Below are 20,044 nucleotides of genomic sequence, written 5' to 3'. Positions count from 1 at the left end.
CATTCAGCTCCCCCTAATGTTCACATCTTATATAACATTGACATGTTTGTCAAAACTAAGAAATTTACACAACTGCAAAATGTGTCTTAAAAAAAAAATACTAAGAAGTTAAAGATGTTGCATGCATTTGGACTTTATTTAAATCTCTCTGGGTTCTTCCAATAATGTCCTTTTTTTCATTCCAGGTCGAATCCAGGATACAACATTGCATTTAGTGGAACAGTTTTTTAAATTATATTTCATATTTCAAAGTCATTGTTTACTCCCCACACCCCTCCCCCCATTTCTTAAACCAATTCTTAAATTTGGGAGGTTGAAGTGAGAGAATCACTTGAGGTGAATTGTTGAAGGTCAGCCTGGGCAACACAGCAAGACTCCATCTCCACAAAAAATGAAAAAATTACTGGGGGACTGGGTGCTCATGCCTATAATCCCAGCACTCCAGGAGGGTGAATTGGGAGGATCACTTGCAGTCAGGAGTTTGAGACCAGTCTGTACTAAAACGGGAAAAATTAGCCAGATGTTGTGGCAGGTGCCTGTGGTCATAGCTACTTAGGAGGCTGAGGAAAGAGATCGCTTGAATCCAGAAGCTTAAGGTTGCTGTGAGCTAGGCTGATGCCAGGGCACTCTAGCCTTGGCAACAGAATGAGACTGTCTCAAAAAATAAAAAAATTACTCAGGTGTAGTGGTCCCAGGTATACTATCACTTAAACCCAGGAGTTGGAGGTTGCTGTGAGCTATGATTGTGCCATTGTATGCTAGCCTGGGTGACAGAATGAAATTCTATCTCAATAAAATAATACAATACAATACAAAACAAAACAAATGCTTAAAAATCAGTGAAAACAGGCTAAGCCGAATCCTGTTTGCTTTTAGCTCCATAGTTTATTCTGTTCCTGTCTTGCTCTGGGATTCGGGCTGCTGGGCCTTGAGCAATGTAGCCTCCCTTATCAGTTGGTTTCTTGTTGGTTTTGGCCAATGGGGGTTACAGATGTGGGGATAGGGAGTGAGAGGAAGGGAGAAACCAGGTATTTCTCTATCCACACTTCCCTTCCCTGCCCTCTCGTTGGGCTGCATTTCTGGCAGTGGCTCTAGCTCATGTGGGATGTAATGACTATAGTTCTAGTTTGGCCTGGGTGACCCCGGGCCCCAAGCTCACCACCTCCTCCATATGTAATGGCTTAGTGCTATTTAGAACTGCTGATGGCTTTACCTCCCCCTGGTTGGCCTCTCAACTCTCCATTACTGGTGCAACGGGTTTCCTTTATTTAAACCCTTAGAATGGTGTCTGTTTTCTCAGGCCACAGTGCTTGAGAATTGCCTCTATATGTGGTTCTCCTACCGTCGTGGTCCTAACACCCTCCCAACACCAAAAACTTTTCTTTTTCTTTTTTTTCCCTTTTTTGGAGACAGAGCCTCAAGCTGTCATCCTGGGTAGAGTGCTGTGGCATCACAGCTCACAGTGACCTCCAACTCCTGGGCTCAAGTGATTCTCCTGCCTCCGCCTCCCATGTAGCTAGGACTACAGGTGCCTGCCATAACACCAGGCTATTTTTTGGTTGCAGCCATCATTGTCATTTGGCGGGCCTGGGCTGGATTCGAACTTGCTAGCTCAGGTGTATGTGGCTGGTGCCTTAGCCACTTGAGCCACAGGCGCCAAGCCCCAAAACTTCTCCTTTAAAGTTTCTGTGTGCAAGCAGTGGGCCATCTAAGATGAACTCTCCATGTCCACAGTTGTGGCTGCTGTGGCCACTAACCACACCTACACCTATGTCACTATAGCTCTACTAACACCTACTCATTCCTTTTTCAGGGTTGCTGAGACAATAAAAGACAATCCCCAGATAGTCTATCAAAGTCCCAATCTCAAGGGCCTACAGAGGCAAAGAAGGCTGCCACAAAATGGCTTTGGACATTCTTGCTGTGGCCCCTTTCTACCAGAGCCCCGCCATAAACAAAATGGGGTTAAAGACAGGCCTGTTCAAAAAGCCAGAAGACCTGCTAAAACCCTTGGTCCCCTCTAAGACCAAACTCACCACCATTGAGGCCAAGAGGATCATGTCCGTCCTGGAGGAGGCCATCTACAAGGTGGAGTTGGTGACAATGCTGTCATATGTTGCCTCCAACCCAGAGGATGTGGAGAAAGTTCTGGGGGAGGACATCCTGAGGGCAGTGAGAGAGCATGAGGACCTCTGCCAGGACCTTTTGGAAAACGTCAGGGGCCTAAAGGAGAAAGAAAGAAAGGTGCAGGAGGAGGAAGATATGGAGGAGGAAGCATGGATCAGAAGCCGTCTTCTCTCCATAGAGCTGCAGAAATCCAACCTCCTGCCACTTATACAAAATATCAAGGACTCCACCAAGAACATCCTGCGACTCCTTCTCGGTAACCCCCAGGCTGCCAGATTCCTGCAGATGCAGGCACTGGGCAGAAGCGCAGAAGCCAAGAAGTTTATCGATAGCCTGATGGAACTCCAGTGTTTCCTGTTTGAGAAGTTACTCACTAGCCCCATGGAAGCTCGGGAGAGGGCCCAGTTCATACAGGATATCAACAGACGAAACCAGAGGAACCAAGAAATCATCAGTGCTCTTGAAAATGAATTGGCAGCAAGAATGAAGAACAGGGATGCAGAGGTATTGTTCCATGGTACCAGTCAAGTTATGGAAGGAGCCACACCAAGTAACCCAAATCTTCTTGTGGTTGGGTTTTTCCTCAGTGATTTAAATAGCTTTTAAAAATTCATTTGGGCACTTTACTAGGTGCCAAGTCCATGTGGTCCCAGACTCAGGGAGTTCACAGTAAGGAAGGTCAGTATTTTTTTTTTGTTGTTTGCCAGGGCCTGGTTTGAACCCGCCACCTCTGGTATATGGGGCTGGCACCCTAAGGAAAGTCAGTATTAAAGAACTCATTTTGTCGGCTTGTGCCTGTGGCTCAGCAGCTAGGGTGCTGGCCACATACACCAGAGCTGGCAGGTTTGAATCCAGCCCGGGCCTGCCAAACAACAATGACAACTACAACCAAAGAATAGCCAGGCATTATGGTGGGTGCCTGTTGTCTTAGCTACTTGGGAGGCTGAGAAAAGAGAATCACTTAAGCCCAAGAGCTTGAGGTTGCTGTGAGCAGTGACTCCGTGGCACCCTACCAAGGGTGACATAGTGAGACTCTGTCTCAAAAAATAATAAAAAAAAAGAATTCATTTTGTCATGGTTTTGAGAAGTATAATAATACAAGGTGCTGTAAGAGAGTGTTACAGGAGAACTGAACTTAGAACAAAAGGGTCAGGGATATTGAAGCCAAGACATGAAAAATGTGAGGGAGTGAGCCAAGCAGTGGAAGTGAGGAAGAACCTTCCAAGACAGGGGTCAGCAAACTTTTTCTACAAAGGGCCAGATAGTAAATACATTAGACTTTGTGGGCCAGATGTTGCAATTACTTTTCTCAATTCTGCTATCATAGAGTGAAAGCAGCCATAAATAGTATGTAAATGGACTTTGTTTCAATAAAACTTTATTTACAAACACAGGTGGCTTTCTAGATTTGGCCTGTGGGCCTTAGTTTGCTAACCCCTGTTCTGGGTGGAGAGAAGTGTGCACCCAGGTCTTGAGATGGCAATAAGCTTGGCTAGTTCAGAAACCCAAAGAATGCCACTGAGCTAGAGGGAAGGGACAAAGAAAGCCCTGGAATGAGGGGACTAGAAACAGAGACAGATCTCAGAGGGCCTTTGAGCCCTAATCTAGGAATTTGGTCATTGTCCTGAGAGCAAGGGGCAGAGGCAAGTACAAGTAAGCTCTAAAAGAAGGTGCTGTGTGTGTTTGTGTGTGTTTTGAGACAGATCTTACTCTATCACCCAGGATAGAATACATCATCATAGCTCACTTCAGCCTTGAGCACCTGGGGTGTTAAGGGATCCTCTTGCCTTAACCCCTCCACCAGCTAGGACTATAGGCATGCACCATCATGCCTGGCTTAGGAGAATTTTTTTTTTTTTTTTTAGAGACAGACTCTTTATTGCCCTTGGTAGAGTGCTGTGGCATCACAGCTTACAACAACCTCCAACCTCCAACAACCTCCAATCGCTAAGGCGATTCTCTTGCCTTAGCCTCCTAAGTAGCTGGGACTGCAGGTGCCCACCATAACACCTGCTATTTTTTTGCTGTAGTTTGGCCGGGGCTGGGCTCGACCCCGCCACCCTCGGTATATGAGGCTGGCGCCCTACCCACTGAGCCATAGGCACTGCCCCAGGGCAATTTTTAAGAAAGGAAATGATAGCATGATCCCAAACCACCATTATAGACATATACTATGCGTTATGCGTTTACATGCATTTTTCCCTCCAAAGCTTTATGAATCCCTGTGTGGTGGTATGTGAGTATAGATTTAGCTGCTGTAACAGAGATACCCAAACTGTCAGGGGCCTGGGTTCTTCCATGTGACTTCTCTGCTGTCGCCTACATGGGACTTCTAACTGTGGGCTAAGATGGCTCTCCAGCTTTCTCCACATGTCAGAAGGGGAGCAGTGGGCTTGGTCCTACCCTTTAAGGATACACTTGGAAGTAGCACATGGTGCTTCCATGCACATCTCTTAGCTATGCCCAGCAACTAGAGATGCTATGGAAAGTAGTCTATTATTGGGGTCAAGTTCCCGGCTTAACATTCTATTCCATAGCCTCTCTGGACAGAGCAGATATGGGGACACAGAGCTGTTGTAGGCTTTTCCATTTTTATCTATCATTACTGATGGGAGAGCCAAGGCCCTATGAGGCTATCTGCTGCCCACTCTCCCCCATGCACTTGGTCAGGTAGTTCTCACAAAATTTTTCCTTTAAGGCATTCATCAGATTTTGTTGATAAATGTTTGTGTGTGATTTGGGTGATCTCATAGGAGTCTGGCTCTCCTGCAAGAAAACAGGGACCTTGTCTATTTTGGTCTGCCTCTGTGTCCCCAGTGAGCCTGGCCTCAAAGAGGCTCACACAGTATGCTTGCTGAGTGGACAGGTGACAGGCTGCTATGTGCTTAGGCAAGGGGACACCATTTAGTCATCTAGGGATAGCTAGAGAGCCTCAAGTGGCATTGCTGGTCCCATTTGGGTGGTGGAACCAGCTTGGAGCTTTCAAGTTGGACTGCTTTGGGGTCAAGTTCCATCTTTTCCAGATGGGCAAATTTTTTCATGTCATTGAACCTCAGTATAAAATGACAGTGAGACACTAATCAGGCATGTTGTGAGGATTTTACAAGGAAAGCTCTGACTGCCAGTGACACTACCTGATCTAAAACCTAACCCCTAGTGCAGGAAGCCTTGCCTGCGGGATAGGTTTACCCCAAAGGCACAACTCCCTTCCTGCTTGCTGTGTGCTGGAAGTGAGTGCAGATACCCTGTGGTCCTGCCACTAGCTAACCCCAGCTGACCCTAGCCCAGGGCTGTGGCAAGAACAGTCTAGGCATTGTTGTATTCAGATGGAGACCCTAGTATTTGTGGGAAGACTTTAGAATACAGCTTATTTACAAAACAGTCCCACTATCCACCCCTATTCCTATTCTAGAATTGACCCATAGTAAAGGCCAAGCCAGGGATGGGAGCTTAATGGAGGGCCAGTGACAATTCCAGCAGTGGTGCATGTGAGTGCTTCCTGTCTCATCTCTGCTAAAAGGGCCCTCCCTTGCTGAGTCCCCTGTGGGAGCATCACTGTTCCAGATCTCATGTGTGGCCTTGCCCTGGTGGCTTGTGCCTGTCACTTATGTAGGGAAATATTATGAGAAGGTTATGAGGTGGATGTGGTGGCTCACGCCTGTAATCCTAGCACTAAGGGAGGTCGAGGCAGGTGCCTGACTTCACAGGTTCAAGACCAGCCTGAGCCAGAGCAAGACCTCATCTCTAAAAGTAGCCGGGTGTTAGGGCAGGCACCTGTAGTTCCATCTACTTAGGAGGCTGAGGCAAGAGGATCACTTGAGCCCAAGAGTTTGAGGTTGCTATGAGCTCTGACACCACGGCACTCTATTTCTTTACTTTTTTTGTTGTTGTTGTTGAGACAGGGTCCCACCCTATACCCCTGAGCAGAGTGCAGTGGGCGTGGTAGCTCACCACAACCTCAGACTCGGGCTGCGGGCACCCCGCTGCCTCAGCCTCCGGAAGCTGGAAGCCGCTGGGATTACGGGTGCTCGCCGCAGTGCCCGGCTGGGTTTTTCCATTTTTTTCATGAGTCGGGGTCTCACTGTCGCTCAGGCGAGTCACAAACTCCACAGCACTCTATTAAGGTGACAAACTCCACAGACACTCTATTCTGTCTCCAAAAAAAAAAAAAAAAGAGAGAGAAGGTTGTGACTGGGCACGGTGGCTCACACCTGTAATCCTAGCACTCTGAGAGGCCAAGACAGACAAATTGCTTGAGCTCAGGAGTTCCAAACCAACTTGAGCAAGAGTGAGATCTTATCTCTACTAAAAAATAAAAAAAAACATTAGCCGGGTATGGTGGTACATGCCTGTAGTCCCAGCTATTTGGGAGGCTGAGGCAAGAGAATCACTTAAACCCAAGAGTTTGAGGTTGCTGTGAGCTATGATGATGCCATGGCACTCTACCCGGGCAAAAGAGTGAGACTGTCTCAAAAAAAAAGGTTGTAGCCAAGAACACAGGCTCTGAAGCAGACAGACCTGGCTTCAAATTTTGTTTTAGCTCTGTAGTCCTAGACAATTGACTCCAACTCCTGAGCCTTTTTCCTAATCTGTAATTTCGCTGTCCCTGGGGCTTGTCCTGGGGTTAGGGGTGGAGTCAGCAAATATAATACAAGTGGTATGCCCAACCATGGGAAGGATGCAGGAGTGGGCTGGCTGCTCCTGGGATGATCAGCCTAGGTGTTAATGGAACCTTTTCTCTTCCTGGCCCAGCTGAAGAAGGAGAATTTTGTGATCCAAGAGCTGAAAAACCACCTGCATCAGGTGCTCAAGTTCTCAGAGAACAGCGTCCTCCGAACCAAACAGGAGGCTGAGAAGCAGCAGAAGGCAGACTTCCGGGCCTCACAAGCCAGGATTGCCAAGATCCAGAAGGAGATCCTGATGTTGAGGTCACAGTTCCACAACCTGGTCACAGAGAATCGGGAGGCGGAGCAGGCTCTGAGGAAGGTGCCCTGGGGAGCCTGGAGGATGGGACAGGAGGGCCCCAGGCACCCCCAACCAGGAAAGGGGTGGGGCGGTTCCATCACTCCTGGATGTCCAGTGGTGTTGGCAGGGAAGGGAGCAGGGGAAGCCCGAACCCAGGCCTATGTCCCCTGGGAGGGAGGAGGGGGCAGCACACAGACTTGGGAGCTGGTAAGGAGAGACTAGGTCTCTGTCCCAGCATTGCTGCATGCCAGCTTTGTGACCTTGGGCAAGTTCCTCAACTTCTCTGACTCCACAGAGGTTGTGCAAAGGAAATGAAGTAGCTCATGAACCTCAGGCAAATTGCTCAACTCCCTGTAAGCCTCTGTTTTTTGCATCTCAAAAATGAAAATGATAAAATTGGTCTTAATGGGTTGTTAAGAGAATTACATAAGTTTGACAGGTAGAAAGCTGGTGCATATAGGTGCTCTATAAATATCCAAATATCCTGGCCAGGTGCGGTGGCTTGCGTCTATAATCTTAGCACTCTAGGAGGCCGAGGTGGGAAGATTGCTTGAGCTCTGAAGTTCAAGACCAGACTGAGCAAGAGCAAGACCCCATCTCTACTAAAAATAGAAAATAGCCAGGCATTGTGGAGGGCACCTGTAGTCTCTGGTACTAGGGAGGCTGAGGCAGGAAGATCACTTGAATGCAAGAGTTCAAGGGTACTGTGAGCTTCGCTGATGCCACAGCACTCTAGCCTGGGGCAATAGAGTGAGATTCTGTCTCAAAAAAAAAAAAGATATATAGGGCGGCGCCTGTGGCTCAGTCGGTAAGGCGCCGGCCCCATATACCGAGGGTGGCGGGTTCAAACCCAGCCCCGGCCAAACTGCAAACCAAAAAATAGCCGGGCGTTGTGGCGGGTGCCTGTAGTCCCAGCTACTCGGGAGGCTGAGGCAAGAGAATCGCTTAAGCCCAGGAGTTGGAGGTTGCTGTGAGCTGTGTGAGGCCACAGCACTCTACCGAGGGCCATAAAGTGAGACTCTGTCTCTACAAAAAAAAAAAGAAAAAAAAAAAAAAAAGATATATACATATATATAATTATATATATACACATATATATGTATGTATAACCTCCTTTCTTTATTCACCTTCTCTCTTCTCCTTCATCATGTCAGCAAGACGCTGGCCCAGCATGCACCCAGCTACCAAATTGCTTTCTTCACAAAGAGCACTGTTTTTCATACTTTTCTGCAATCTCTTTTAATGTCGCAACTCTTGAGCATCTGATAAAAACCCACTGGACCCCCTCCCTAGAAAAAGGTGCAGATGAACATACATTGGCAGACAATTCTTGGGGTATCACAGCCCCCCTGAAGCCATCCCACCCATGGTGCCCAAGTTAAGAACTCTCCTATAGGATTAAGGAGCTGATTTATTTATTTTTAAGTAAGGTGAAATCTAAAATCTACATAATATGAAATTAACCATTTTAAAATGAACAATTCAGTGGCATTTGGTACATTCATAATGTTGTACAACCACTACTTCCTTCTACTTCCAAATCATTACCTTCTCAAAATCAAACTCTGTACCCATTAAGAAGTTACTCCTCATTCCCTTCATCCTCCAGCTTCCAGCAATCACTGATCTGCCTTCTGTTTCTGTGGAGTTACCTATTTCAGCCATTGCATATAAATGAAATCATACAATTATGTGTGACCTTTCGTGGTCTGACTCTTTCACATGGCATCTTATAGCATGTATCAGTGCTTTATTACTTTTTTTTTTTTGAGACAGAATCTTTTTATGTCGCCCTTGGTAGAGTGCTGTGGCGTGACAGCTCACAGCAACTTCAAATTCTTGGGCTTAAGTGATTCTCTTGCCTCAGCCTCCCAAGAAGCTGGGACTACAGGTGCCCACCACAATACCCGGCTATTTTTTTGTTATAGTTGTCACTGTCGTTTGGCAGGCCCAGGCTGGGTTCGAACCCGCCAGAACCCGTGTATGTAGCTGGTGCCCTAACCGCTGAGCTACATGCGCTTTATTACTTTTTATGCCTGAATAAAACTCTATTGTATGGCAGCACCCGTATCTCAGTGGGTAGGGCGCCAGCCACATACACCGAGGATGGCAGGTTGGAACCTGGCCCCAGGCCAGCTATAACAACGTGACAACTGCAACAATGACAACAAAAAATAGCTGGGTGTTGTGGCAGGTGCCTGTAGTCCCAGCTACTTGGCAGGCTGAGGCCAAGAGAATCGCTTAAGCCCAAGAGTTTGAGGTTGCTGTGAGCTATGACGCCATGGCACTCTACCCAGGGCAACAGCTTGAGACTTTGTCTCAAAAAAAAAAAAAAAAATGCACACCACACAAAAACCCCTCTATTGTATGTATTGGAGCTGCTTTTTCTTTTGGAGGTAGTGTCTCATTCTGTCACCCGGGCTGGAGTTCAGTGATGCAATCATAGATCACGATAGCCTCGAACTTGTGGACTCAAGCCATCTTCCCTCCTCAAACTCCCAAGTAGCTGGGACTACAGGCTTGTGCCACCACACCCAGCTAATTTATTATTATTATTATTATATATTTTTGTAGAGACCGAGTCTCACTATCTTGGTCAGGCTGGTATTGAACTCCTGGGCTCAAGAGATCCTCCCTCTTTGCCCTCCCAAAGTGCTAGGATTATAGGTGTGAACCATTGCACCCAAATAGAACTGATCTTTTAAAAACTAAATTAGGCCCGGCGACTGTAGCTCAGTGAGTAGGGTGCCAGCCACATACACCAGAGCTGGCAGGTTCAAATCCAGCCTGGGCCTGCCAAACAACGACAACTACAACCAAAAAAAAAAAAAAAGCTAGGTGTTGGGCGGTGCCTGTGGCTCAGTCGGTAAGGCGCCGGCCCCATATACCGAGGGTGGCAGGTTCAAACCTGGCCCCGGCTGAACTGCAACCAAAAAATAGCTGGGCGTTGTGGCGGGTGCCTGTAGTCCCAGCTACTTGGGAGGCTGAGGCAAGAGAATCGCTTAAGCCCAGGAGTTGGAGGTTGCTGTGAGCTGTGTGATGCCATGGCACTCTACCGAGGGCCATAAAGTGAGACTCTGTCTCTACAAAAAAAAAAAAAAGCTAGGTGTTGTGGTGGGCACCTGTAGTCCCAGTTTCTTGGGATGCTGAGGCAAGAGAATCACTTAAGCCCAAGAGTTAGAGGTTGCTGTGAGCTGTGACAAGGTGGCACTCTACCCAGGGCAACAGCCTGAGACTCTGTTTCAAAAAAAAAAAAAAGCTAAATTAGATCATGGGTTGTCTCCCTTTGGATTCATAAGAATCCAAAGCGTTCTGGGCAGCGCCTGTGGCTCAAAGGGGTAGGGTGCCGGTCCCATATGCCAGAGGTGGCGGGTTCAAACCCAGCCCTGGCCAAAAACCACACACACACAAAAAGAATCCAAAGCTTTCTCCTGCTGACACTCCCTCTGTGACACAGCCTCCCACTGTGACTTTGTCAGAAACCACCCCTCTCTGGCCACTCCGTACCAGCCACACTAGTTCAATTTCTGTCCTTCAAACACCACAAGCTTACTCCTACCTTTGCATCTTCTGCTCACCCTGCCTGGAATGTGCTGGAACCCACCCATTACCTCTTGTCACTTTGGGAAAGTGAATTAGCATGTCTGAGCCTCAGTTTCCCTGTGAAATGGGGAAAAGAGTCTCCTTGTGTAGCTTCAATAGCAAAGCATAAAAAGCACCACCCCCTGGGCCAGCTGATGTAAAATGCTCAGTGCTATTGATTGTTAATATCATTCCATCCAACAATGCCTAATTGGATCTTTTTAGAAGAAATACAAAGTAGAGACAGAGATCGAGAACTGGATCCAGAAATATGATATGGAGATGGGTGAAAAGCAGGTACGTATCACTGAGTAAGTCTGTCTCAAGTGATTTTCCCAAGATCCTAGGGAGTGGGAGGAATGGGAGAAGCCCAAGGATGGTCCAGCGGATTGGGCCAACTTCTGAGCCTCCCCAGAGAGGCCCCAGAGCTGCCTGTGGCAGGGTCCTTCCGCCCCTTCCCTTGGTATCCAGGATTTGTCCAGCCAGGAGCAGAGGGCAAGAGATGGGGAAGGAAGGTGCCACAGCTGTGAGTCACCAAAACAAGTGCCTGACATTCAGCCTAACATGCGGTGTCCACATCCCACACTCAACTCCTGCCTGTACCCTACAGGCCTGTCATCACGTACCTGTTGCCACTCCTGCACTCAGGTCACTCAGCCAGTTTTTACTGAGTTCCTGGGACACACAAGGGGCTGGGATACAGCAGTGAAGAAAGGACAGTCCCCCTTATCATTTGAAGTTTCCACTCTAGTCACTTACCAGCTTCATGACCTTCAGCAAGGACCTTGACCTTTCTGAGACCGTTTCTGCATCTATCAACACAAACAGGAATATCCATCTTACAACCGTGGTGGGGATTCAGTGAGGTGCTCTTATTGCTAGTGTCTATGTCCAGTACAGGGTCTAACCTGGAAAAAAAGGTGCTCAGGGAGTGACAGCGGTACCCCCAAACATGTCATTCACCTCTGGGATAACATCGGTGGCCTGTGGCCCTGACCTGGGTGCTAGGGAGGCCCAGGAAGTACTAGAGGTGACCTCAGCCTGAGTGATCCAAAGCCTGGTGTGCTTTTCAGATAGAAGCAAGTCAGGGCCTTACTCTGTGTGACCTGAATGGCCCAGGAAGGGGAGATTTGCAGGCTGGCACTCTTGATTCTCTGGCCCTTGTAAAGAGCAGTGGGTTCCTTGCTGGCAGAGACTCTGTCCATACCATTCTGTGTCCTCTGGAAGTGCTCTGCTTATGGTAGATGCTTGGTAAATGTTAGAGGAGGGAGAGAAAATAGGTATAAATTAGAGCAGGAGAGACAGCAGTTAGGCATAAGGAAGAATTCTGGGACTTGGTGTGGGACCTGAGAAAATTCTTTCTACTCTTGGTATCTTTGTGAAACTGTTTCCATGGCAGAAGCTTCCATTTCTTGTGACCCCACTGGGTGCCTGGCGCCAAGTCCAGGACATTGTGTCCATGAAGTCATTCAATCCTGGAAATAGCCCTTAGGCTTGGAATTCTCCTATTTAAGATGTGGGAAAAGAAGATCCGAAAGCTGATGTCACTTGAGGTGTGGTGGAAATGGGATTTAAAACTGCCCAACTCACAAGCCCATGTTCTTTTCATGTCCATGGAGTTATTTCATTGGGATGCTACCCAGAGCCAGGATGGACCCTGTCCCCTCTCCGATCTCGTCAGGGTGTTACACTGTGGAAAGGTTTAGCTCCGGGGCATTGCTGGGGCATTTGGGATGGGTGGGGGTGCACTCTGTGCCTGGCAATCCAGCCCCACCCCTCCCCCAGGAGGAGTATGAGGAGCTGGACCTCATCCACAAGGAGGAGAAGGTGCAGCTGGAGGAGCTGAAGCAGAGGCACGATGTGCTGGTGGAAGAGTTTGCGCAGATCCAGGAAGAGCGGGAGATCAACTCCAAGAAACGGATGGAGGCCGAGCAGGAGATGGTGCGCATGGTGCGTGCTGCCACTCTCATCCAGGCTGTGTGGAAGGGCTACCTGGTGCGCTCCCTGCTCAGATCCAAGAAGAAGAAGAGGGGCAAGGGCAAGGGGAAGGACAAGGAGAAGGGGAAGGACAAGGAGAAGGGCAAGGGCAAGGAGAAGGGCAAGGGCAAGGAGAAGGGGAAGGACAAGGAGAAGGGCAAGGGCAAGGGCAAGGAGAAGGGGAAAGACAAAGAGAAGGGGAAGGGGAAGGGCAAGAAATGAGCCTCCACCTGGAGCCCTGCTCTTCACCCCAGCACTCACTGTGCCTTCATCCTCCCAGGGATCAGGCCAGAATGGATGGCCCTGCCATTCATGGCTTTAACTATCTTTTTAAATTTGAAAACATTTTAAATCACATTAAAGGGAATAGCCTACAAGTAAACCTCACTTTACCCAAGGCTGTTGACTGTGTGTGTCCACTCGGGTAGATCCTGTTTCCACAAAGAGTGTGCAGGCCAGGATGTCAGCCCAAGATAACCATTTCTTACTTCCACCTCTGTGGGGTAACCAGACCCCAGATGCAGCCCTCTCCATCCCAGCCCAGAATCAGCCATGGCTGTGACGGACACACTACCCACCTGGGTGGCAGGTATGGGTCACAGCTGAGGAGGAGGCTGCCCACTGCCCTGCTCTGGGATTATCAACTTGCCAGGAGCTCTTCCCGCCTCCAGCATGGTGAGCGCTCAGGAATCATTCCCAGGTCACGGGGGTCAGCAGCCTCACACTGGCTTTACTTGTTGCCCAGGGATTTTAATTAGTTACTGATATTTAAAAAATCAGGTGCTATCACATATCCAGCTTTCTGTCTTTTCTGGAAAAATCTCATCATCTACATGTCTTCCAAAGATCAGCAGCTGCATACCCAGCAGGTGGTTCAGAGACAGCAGGTTGCCACAGTCCCCACCGCTCCCACCTACCTCCCAGACACCACACACAGCCTAGTGTCAGTTAGCCCATATCACACGCAGGCTATTGCTAGCTTTTACTATAGCTGAGAGGAAAGTGAGTTACTGCTGGCTTGCCCATGTCTATTAAAACACAGGGGAAGGGAGGGAAGGCCAATGACAGGTGGCTATTTGAAGAAAAACCAAGTGTGTGTGTGTTGGCAGGTGGTACCAACTCCCGTGTTTTAGGAGTTTAAACATTCTGTTTAAAACACAAAGCATGTCTGTGCATGAGTGCGCAGCTGGGCTGCCTCCCTCACCGCATATTGGGACCCTGCAAGTGTTTGCATGTGTGTCACTGGTCCTGCCACCATGGTTCCTTCCCCAACAGTGTCCACTCTACCCTTCTCCAAGGCAGAGGTACCAAACCAGGGATGTGGCTTCCAACTGGGCTTTCTGGAATCCCGGTACTCCCTTGAGGTACCCAAGGAGAAGATGGGGCAAGAAGTCTGAAACCCAGCTTCCACCCCGCTCCATATAAACCAGGGCAGGATGCCAGTGTTCTGGGTACAATGCCACTTGGGCAAATCTATTTTTTATAAGCCCAGGGATCCATCCTAAGTGCTCTCCAGATACACTTGTCACTGTCTTGCCTTCTCAGAAGGGTAAAAACTTAAAAAGAAAACAAAAAAGCTACAGTCCAGTCCATATTCTGAGTTCAGGAAGAGCCACCCAACCCATCAGTTGGGACATTAGCTGAAAACTGATGGGAAAGGAAAGAGGAGCCCAGCATTGCTCTAGGCCCATGTTCCCAAACTCCCAGTTGCCACTGCCATGATCTCTGCCACACCCTTGTACTATCTGTTGTATTATTTAACTTTATTATTTAAATCAACTTGGGCCTAACAATGGCCTTTACCCTAAGGAAAAAGGAATTAGGAACACTTGTGGCTTTGATGAGCTACTGATATATTTAATACATGAAAATAAATACATGACAATTAAAATGAAAAAATGTTCACCCATACTTCACCCAGATGCTCTTGTATTCCCCCCAGGGGCCACACATAGCCTGGGAAAACTTCTCTGAGGCCTCCAGACTCAGCTGGAGACTAATCCTGAGCTCAAAGCTTGTCTTGAAGAGAGGGAAGGGCCCCTCCAGGTTGGCAATCTCACCATTTCCCATACTTGGTAGCAAGACAATATGAGGTGGAGGTGGAGGGCCCATAGGTTGGCACTGAGAGCTGGAGAGAGGGAGGTCCCCAAACCACATCCTGGGGGGAAAGGCAGGGAGCAACCAGAGATTGTCAGGATAGAAGGAAGCACTGCCCACCTCTGCTGTCTGCCCTAATGGGAGCTTCTTCATTGCCTGGGGGTTACCCAGGTGATAACTGGTCTCCCCAGAAGACACCAGCCAGGGGCTACACCCTCAGTGTGACCCAATGGGCAACCCTGATGAAAGAACCTCATTTCCAAGGTGGCTTTGGTTTCTGGGTAGCCGCACCCTGCCGGTGGGTAGATGACACTGAAACACTGACTGAGCGAGCCCTAGGAGTTAGCAGAGGGCTCTGTAAGGTCACTCCTGACATGGAAGGCCTGGGATCCTGAGGTCCATTTGTATGGGGGGCAGTGGTGGCTGGGTGACCAGTGCTGGGGACATTCAGGTGGGTGAGAGAAGGGGAACGTCCCTGCCTCAGAGGATGTGCAGAGTCTAAACCATCCACAGACAACTTCCTGGAATCCACCAATACCCTGGGTTCTGCCTTCGAGGGACCAGCAGGGTGAACAGCTTGCAGTGAGGTCTCCCTGGAGCGGGGTGAATGGTTACCCCTGGGGGTCGCAGGTGGCGTCCAGAAGAGGGCATGGAGTTTCGCAGCATCCCCCTTGGTCATCCACGGGGCCTTCCGGCTGGCACCCTCAGATCGGAAGCCAAACAATGACTCATCACAGTAAGATGGAGTGTGGCTGATCAGTCTGGCATACAGAAGAAAACACAGTGAGCTGGGTGATGAGCAAGGCCTAAATAACTTCACCCCTCCCCCAACCAGATACCTACAGCAGCAGAGATAGGTTATTGTAGATCCTAAGAGTTCTTGTCCTCTGGGACGGGCACCCAGGGTGAGATTGCCTCTCATGTACCACTGCCCCATCCTTGTTGTTTTTCCCCTGTACATGACCCAACTCCCTGGCATGTAACCAGGGCTTGGCCAATTTGCCTATACTATTCTCTTGGCCACAGTGACTGGTTCAGGAATGGTCAGATGGCCCAAGGTTGTCCAATCAGAGTCTGCCTTAGGACTTCAGCAGAAACTACTAGGAAAGAGATGTTTTTCTGCCAACTGGCCTTGCTCCTTGCTAAGGATGTAAGCCCAAAGCAGCTTGAAAGCCACCTCACTCTTGTTAGAGTAAAGGACATGTAGGGAAAGCAGCACTAAGATGGAGACAATCCCAATGACAGTTTGAGCCCACTGCATGAGCCCCAAATGTCCTTTTTCTGGAAAAGTCAGATTGAGTAACTTTTCTGTCACTTGCAACCAAGAGTTCTAATTAATCTAACCTTACTCTTCACAGCCTTCACTTATTTTTTTTTTACCCACCACTTTTTCTTTTCCCTAAAGGCCTTGTCAGCTGAATTCTCTGCAGTCCTATGACCCCCCACCTACTATAGATGAAATAAATGGCTGAACACAGTGCCTGGCACGTACAGGGTGAGCAGCTTAATCTTCTGGTATAAAGCCAAACTGGCCTCACCACCAAAGCAGCTTTTTAACGTTCTAAATGTTTACTGAGGGCTTTTCATTTGCAGGCCAAAGGCTCAACATGTCACATGCATTATCTCATATTTTCTTACAACATGCACATCAGGTACATATCAAAATTAACCTTATTTTACAGATAAGGAAACTAAGATAGGTAGGGTAAGGCCTCACAGCAAGAAAGTGGTATAGAGAAGATTCAAGGATCTAAACTGTCAATTGGTAAAATAGATGTGAGTCTTTTCTAGGCCTCTTAGCTTTTTTTTTTTTTTTTTGAGACAGAGTCTCAAGCTATTGCCCTGGGTAGAGTGCCATGGCATCACAGCTCACAGCAACCTCCAACTCCTGGGCTTAAGCAATTCTCTTGCCTCAGCCTCCCAAGTAGCTGGGACTACAGGCACCCACAACACCTGGCTATTTTGTTGTTGTTGTTGTTGCAGTTGTCATTGCTGTTTTAGCTGGCCCAGAGCTGGGTTTGAACCCGCAGGCTTGGTCTATGTGGCCGGCGCCCTTACCCACTGAGCTACAGGCGCTGCGTAGGCCTCTTACATTTAATTAGATTCATTCACCAACTACTTTTTTTAAAATGAATTCAACAAACATTCACGGCTTACATACAAGGTGCCACATCAGTGGTACTGGGCCAGAACTGTGTTTCCATCCCCAAGTCTGGAGTTAAGGTTTTTCCTCAGGAACTTCCCTATCTCTTGTGCATCCCTCAACTTCTCAGCATCTAGAACAGTGTTTCTCAACCTTCCTAATGCCGTGAGGTGTTTTCATTGTTACAAAGAGGTTGCGACCCACAGGTTGAGAATTGCTGATCTAGAAGAACATTCTGTCCTCTTGGTGACCATGGAGTTGACCACCTCTGTGGCCTACATTTCTATCAATGTTTTCAGCATGTCATGGGAGTTAAGTGGTCAGTGTTGCTAGTCTCAACCTGACCCTGCCTTGTGGTCTACAAAATCATCCAAGTACATTGCCCTTAACCTGATATAATAACTGATTCTTGATTTTACTTCTGTTGAATTTTATCTTTTTTTTTTATTATTTATTTATTTGTTTGTTTATTTTTTGAGACAGAGTCTCAAGCTGTTGCCCTGGGTAGAGTGCCATGGCATCACAGCTCACAGCAAGCTCCAACTTGGGCACAGTTGCCTCCTCTTGCCTTAGTTTTTCTTTTCTTCTTTTTAGTAGAGATGGGGTCTCGGTTTTGCTCAGGCTGGTCTCCAAGTCATGAGTTCAAGGCAGTCCACTTGCCTGGGCCTCCCAGAGTGCTAGGATTACAGGCGTGAGCCACTGTGCTTCAGCCGAATTTTATTTTTTTATTTTTTTGCAGTTTTTGGCTAGGGATGGGTTTGAATCCGCCACCTCTGACATATGGGGCTGTTGCCCTACTCCTTTGAGCCACAGGTGCTGCCCCAAATTTTATCTTTTAATAGGTACTATTTCCATTCTTTTTCTCTCATCTGATATATGTCCCCTCCTGGTTCACAATAGACCCTAAATTTAGTTGGCCAGTTGTTATGGACTGAATTGAATCCCCTTCACCAAATGCATATAATGGAGCCTAACCCTAAATGTGATTATATTTGGCCTTAATTACTTACATTAATTTTAGGTAATTAAGGCTGAATAGATCATAAGGGTAGAGCCCTAATCCAATAGAACTAGTGTCCTTATAATAATAATAAGAGACACCAGGCCTATATGCATGCATAGAGAAAAGGTCACATATGGGCGGCGCCTGTGGCTCAGTGAGTAGGGTGCTGGCCCCATAACCGAGGGTGGTGGGTTCGCATCCAGCCTTGGCCAAACTGCAACAAAAAAATAGCTGGGCGTTGTGGCAGGCGCCTGTAGTCCCAGCTACTCGGGAGACTGAGGCAAAATAACTGCCTAAACCCAGGAGTTGGAGGATGCTGTGAGCTGTGATGCCATAGCACTCTACTGAGGGTGATAAAGTGACACTTTGTCTCTACAAAAAAAAGAAAAAGTCACACGCAAGGTCATAGTGAGAAATTGGCCATCTGCAAGCCAAGGATATCAGCCTCAGTCCCACTAGGTAGGGATCACTGGTCTTGTTTTCCACATGAAAACTGCAGCTCAGAGAGGTGGGGGTGCTTCCCCTGGATTACAGCAAAGGTAAACAATGAGGCAGTAACAGGAACCCATGTGGCTACACCAAGCCCAGGAGTGAATCTCCCCACCCTGTTACCTGTATTTGTTCTTCTTCCTTGGTGTGAGGGTTGGGGTGCTGCCCCTGGAGACAGAGGTCTCACCATTCTCCTTGGCCCCCAAGGCTTTCGATGTCCCTGTGCCTGCTCCTCTGGTTCTATTAGCTTTCTCTACCCAAGGTGGGTCAAAATCTGGTGGGGCAGCCCGAGTTCCCGCAGGGCTGCCAAACAGAGTCTCATCCACGTACGATGCCCTGGCCTTGACTCGGCAGCCACCCCGGCAGCGGTGTTGAAGGTGAAGGGTCTGCATCCCGTTGATGGCCAGCTCCATGGGCGTCTTCATGTTGCCTGTGGTTCCAGGTGACAGCAGGTGTGCTCTGCCTGCCAGGCCCTGCTTCCAAGGCTGCCTGTGAAAGAGGGTCAGGGGGCACCCCTAAGCCAACAGCAGTGGCTCTGAAGTCTGCATCCCAAGGGCAAAAGGGTCTTGTTCTCTCTCAACCAATCCCCCTCAAAGGGGAGCTGTCAACCTCAGTGGACATTTAGGAAATTTGATCCTTTTTTTAAAGTTGTCTAAGGATGGGGAAAGGTGTGCTACTGGCAATAAATAAATAAATAAATAAAAATGCACTTCCAGCATCCAGAGTGTACTGAACAAATATTTATTGAATAGACTATGGGGGTGAAGGAGAGACGGTACCCATTTGGCACCAACCAGAAACAAACTATGGTGCAAGGGAAAGACAAAACATTTCCCTGTATCTTGTGTATTATGTGGGATTTATAGGGGGTGGGGACATTAACAGCCAGAATTGATCTCATGCCTACCTCGTGCAAAGAGCTTTATAAGCATTGTCTCATTTAATCCTTTTAACAGTGCTGCGAAGTAAATTTGATTTTGTCCATTTTACGGATCATAAAACCGAGGCTTCAAAGGCTGAAGTCACACGTATAGGTCACACCTGCAAAGCTAAAACAGTGAAATTGGAACCTGCTAGGGTAGGAATCCAGAGCTTGTGCACTTTAGTCTGCAAACCTCCCCGCCACCACCCCACATTCTGTAACTTCCAGATCAATGGCCTGGTTAACGCGCACGGCCCCCGCATTCTTGAGCTATTCCCCTACCTGCGCATCTTGGCTCATGGGTGTCAGATACAACCCTCGGCGACGCCTCCCTGCGCCTCTCTTCCACACGGTTTGTGCGGAGGCGTGCATCAGAGATTCCTGTTACCTTGCAGTCTGGAATCCCGGGGACCCAGGACCCGCAGCAGTCCAGGCCGCCCCCCGGGTGCAGAGCAAGGCGTGCTCAGCGCGGAAGCCAGGCCCTAGCGACGTGTGCTCGGCGCGCGCATCTAGCAAACAGCAACCAGTACGCTGCAGTGCGGCCCGGTCCATTTGTGTCTGGAAGTAGGGGGAGAGCGCTCCGTTCCTGACGCCCGCGAGTTCCCCGAAGCCACCGCGAGGGACCTCTCGCACCAGCCGCGGGAGTGACAATTAAGCCCCCTGCTGGTGCGGGCATTAGCCGGGCGCAGCCAAGGCTGCGGAGACTCGGCGCTCCCTCCGCCCCCGCCGCGCAGTTGGT

General features: G+C 48.6%; 2 protein-coding genes across 3 annotated transcripts in view; one reads left to right on the top strand and one right to left on the bottom strand.

Moving 5' to 3' along the window:
- Window positions 1–13,487, top strand: part of IQCD (IQ motif containing D) — a 34,603-nt gene extending 21,116 nt beyond the window's left edge. The window contains exons 2-5 of the mRNA XM_053587231.1: window positions 1,814–2,631; window positions 6,880–7,113; window positions 10,900–10,971; window positions 12,460–13,487. Coding sequence (XP_053443206.1) covers window positions 1,903–2,631; window positions 6,880–7,113; window positions 10,900–10,971; window positions 12,460–12,873 — 1,449 coding nt within the window. The 5' untranslated portion in view covers window positions 1,814–1,902 and the 3' untranslated portion in view covers window positions 12,874–13,487. The remainder of the gene's footprint in view (window positions 1–1,813; window positions 2,632–6,879; window positions 7,114–10,899; window positions 10,972–12,459) is intronic.
- Window positions 13,488–14,465: 978 nt separating this feature from the next.
- RITA1 (RBPJ interacting and tubulin associated 1) lies at window positions 14,466–20,008 on the bottom strand. Of its 2 annotated transcripts, none has more exons than XM_053587898.1 (4): window positions 19,588–20,008; window positions 19,291–19,432; window positions 18,507–18,898; window positions 14,466–15,509 (listed from the first exon to the last, which is right to left on the bottom strand). In XM_053587898.1, exons 3-4 carry the CDS (start codon window positions 18,806–18,808, stop codon window positions 15,002–15,004), a joined length of 810 nt encoding a protein of 269 aa, XP_053443873.1. In that variant the 5' UTR covers window positions 18,809–18,898; window positions 19,291–19,432; window positions 19,588–20,008; the 3' UTR covers window positions 14,466–15,001. The 2 variants fall into 2 exon arrangements, with proteins under 2 accessions (XP_053443873.1, XP_053443872.1); XM_053587897.1 differs by having other exon boundaries at window positions 14,467–15,509; window positions 18,507–18,872.
- Window positions 20,009–20,044: the final 36 nt, after the last annotated feature.

The sequence above is a fragment of the Nycticebus coucang genome, chromosome 4, assembly GCF_027406575.1.
Source record: "Nycticebus coucang isolate mNycCou1 chromosome 4, mNycCou1.pri, whole genome shotgun sequence".
NCBI classification, from domain to species: Eukaryota; Metazoa; Chordata; class Mammalia; order Primates; family Lorisidae; genus Nycticebus; species Nycticebus coucang.
This window is presented reverse-complemented; position numbering and strand designations above follow the sequence as displayed.

Excerpts from the sequence above, each read along its gene's own strand:
- RITA1 (XM_053587898.1), bottom strand. The coding sequence starts at position 18,808 with ATGAAGACGCCCATGGAGCTGGCCATCAACGGGATGCAGACCCTTCAC. Across the intron at positions 15,510-18,506 it reads AGGAAGAAGAACAAATACAG|ACTGATCAGCCACACTCCAT; the intron begins GTAACAGGGTGG and ends TCTGTATGCCAG.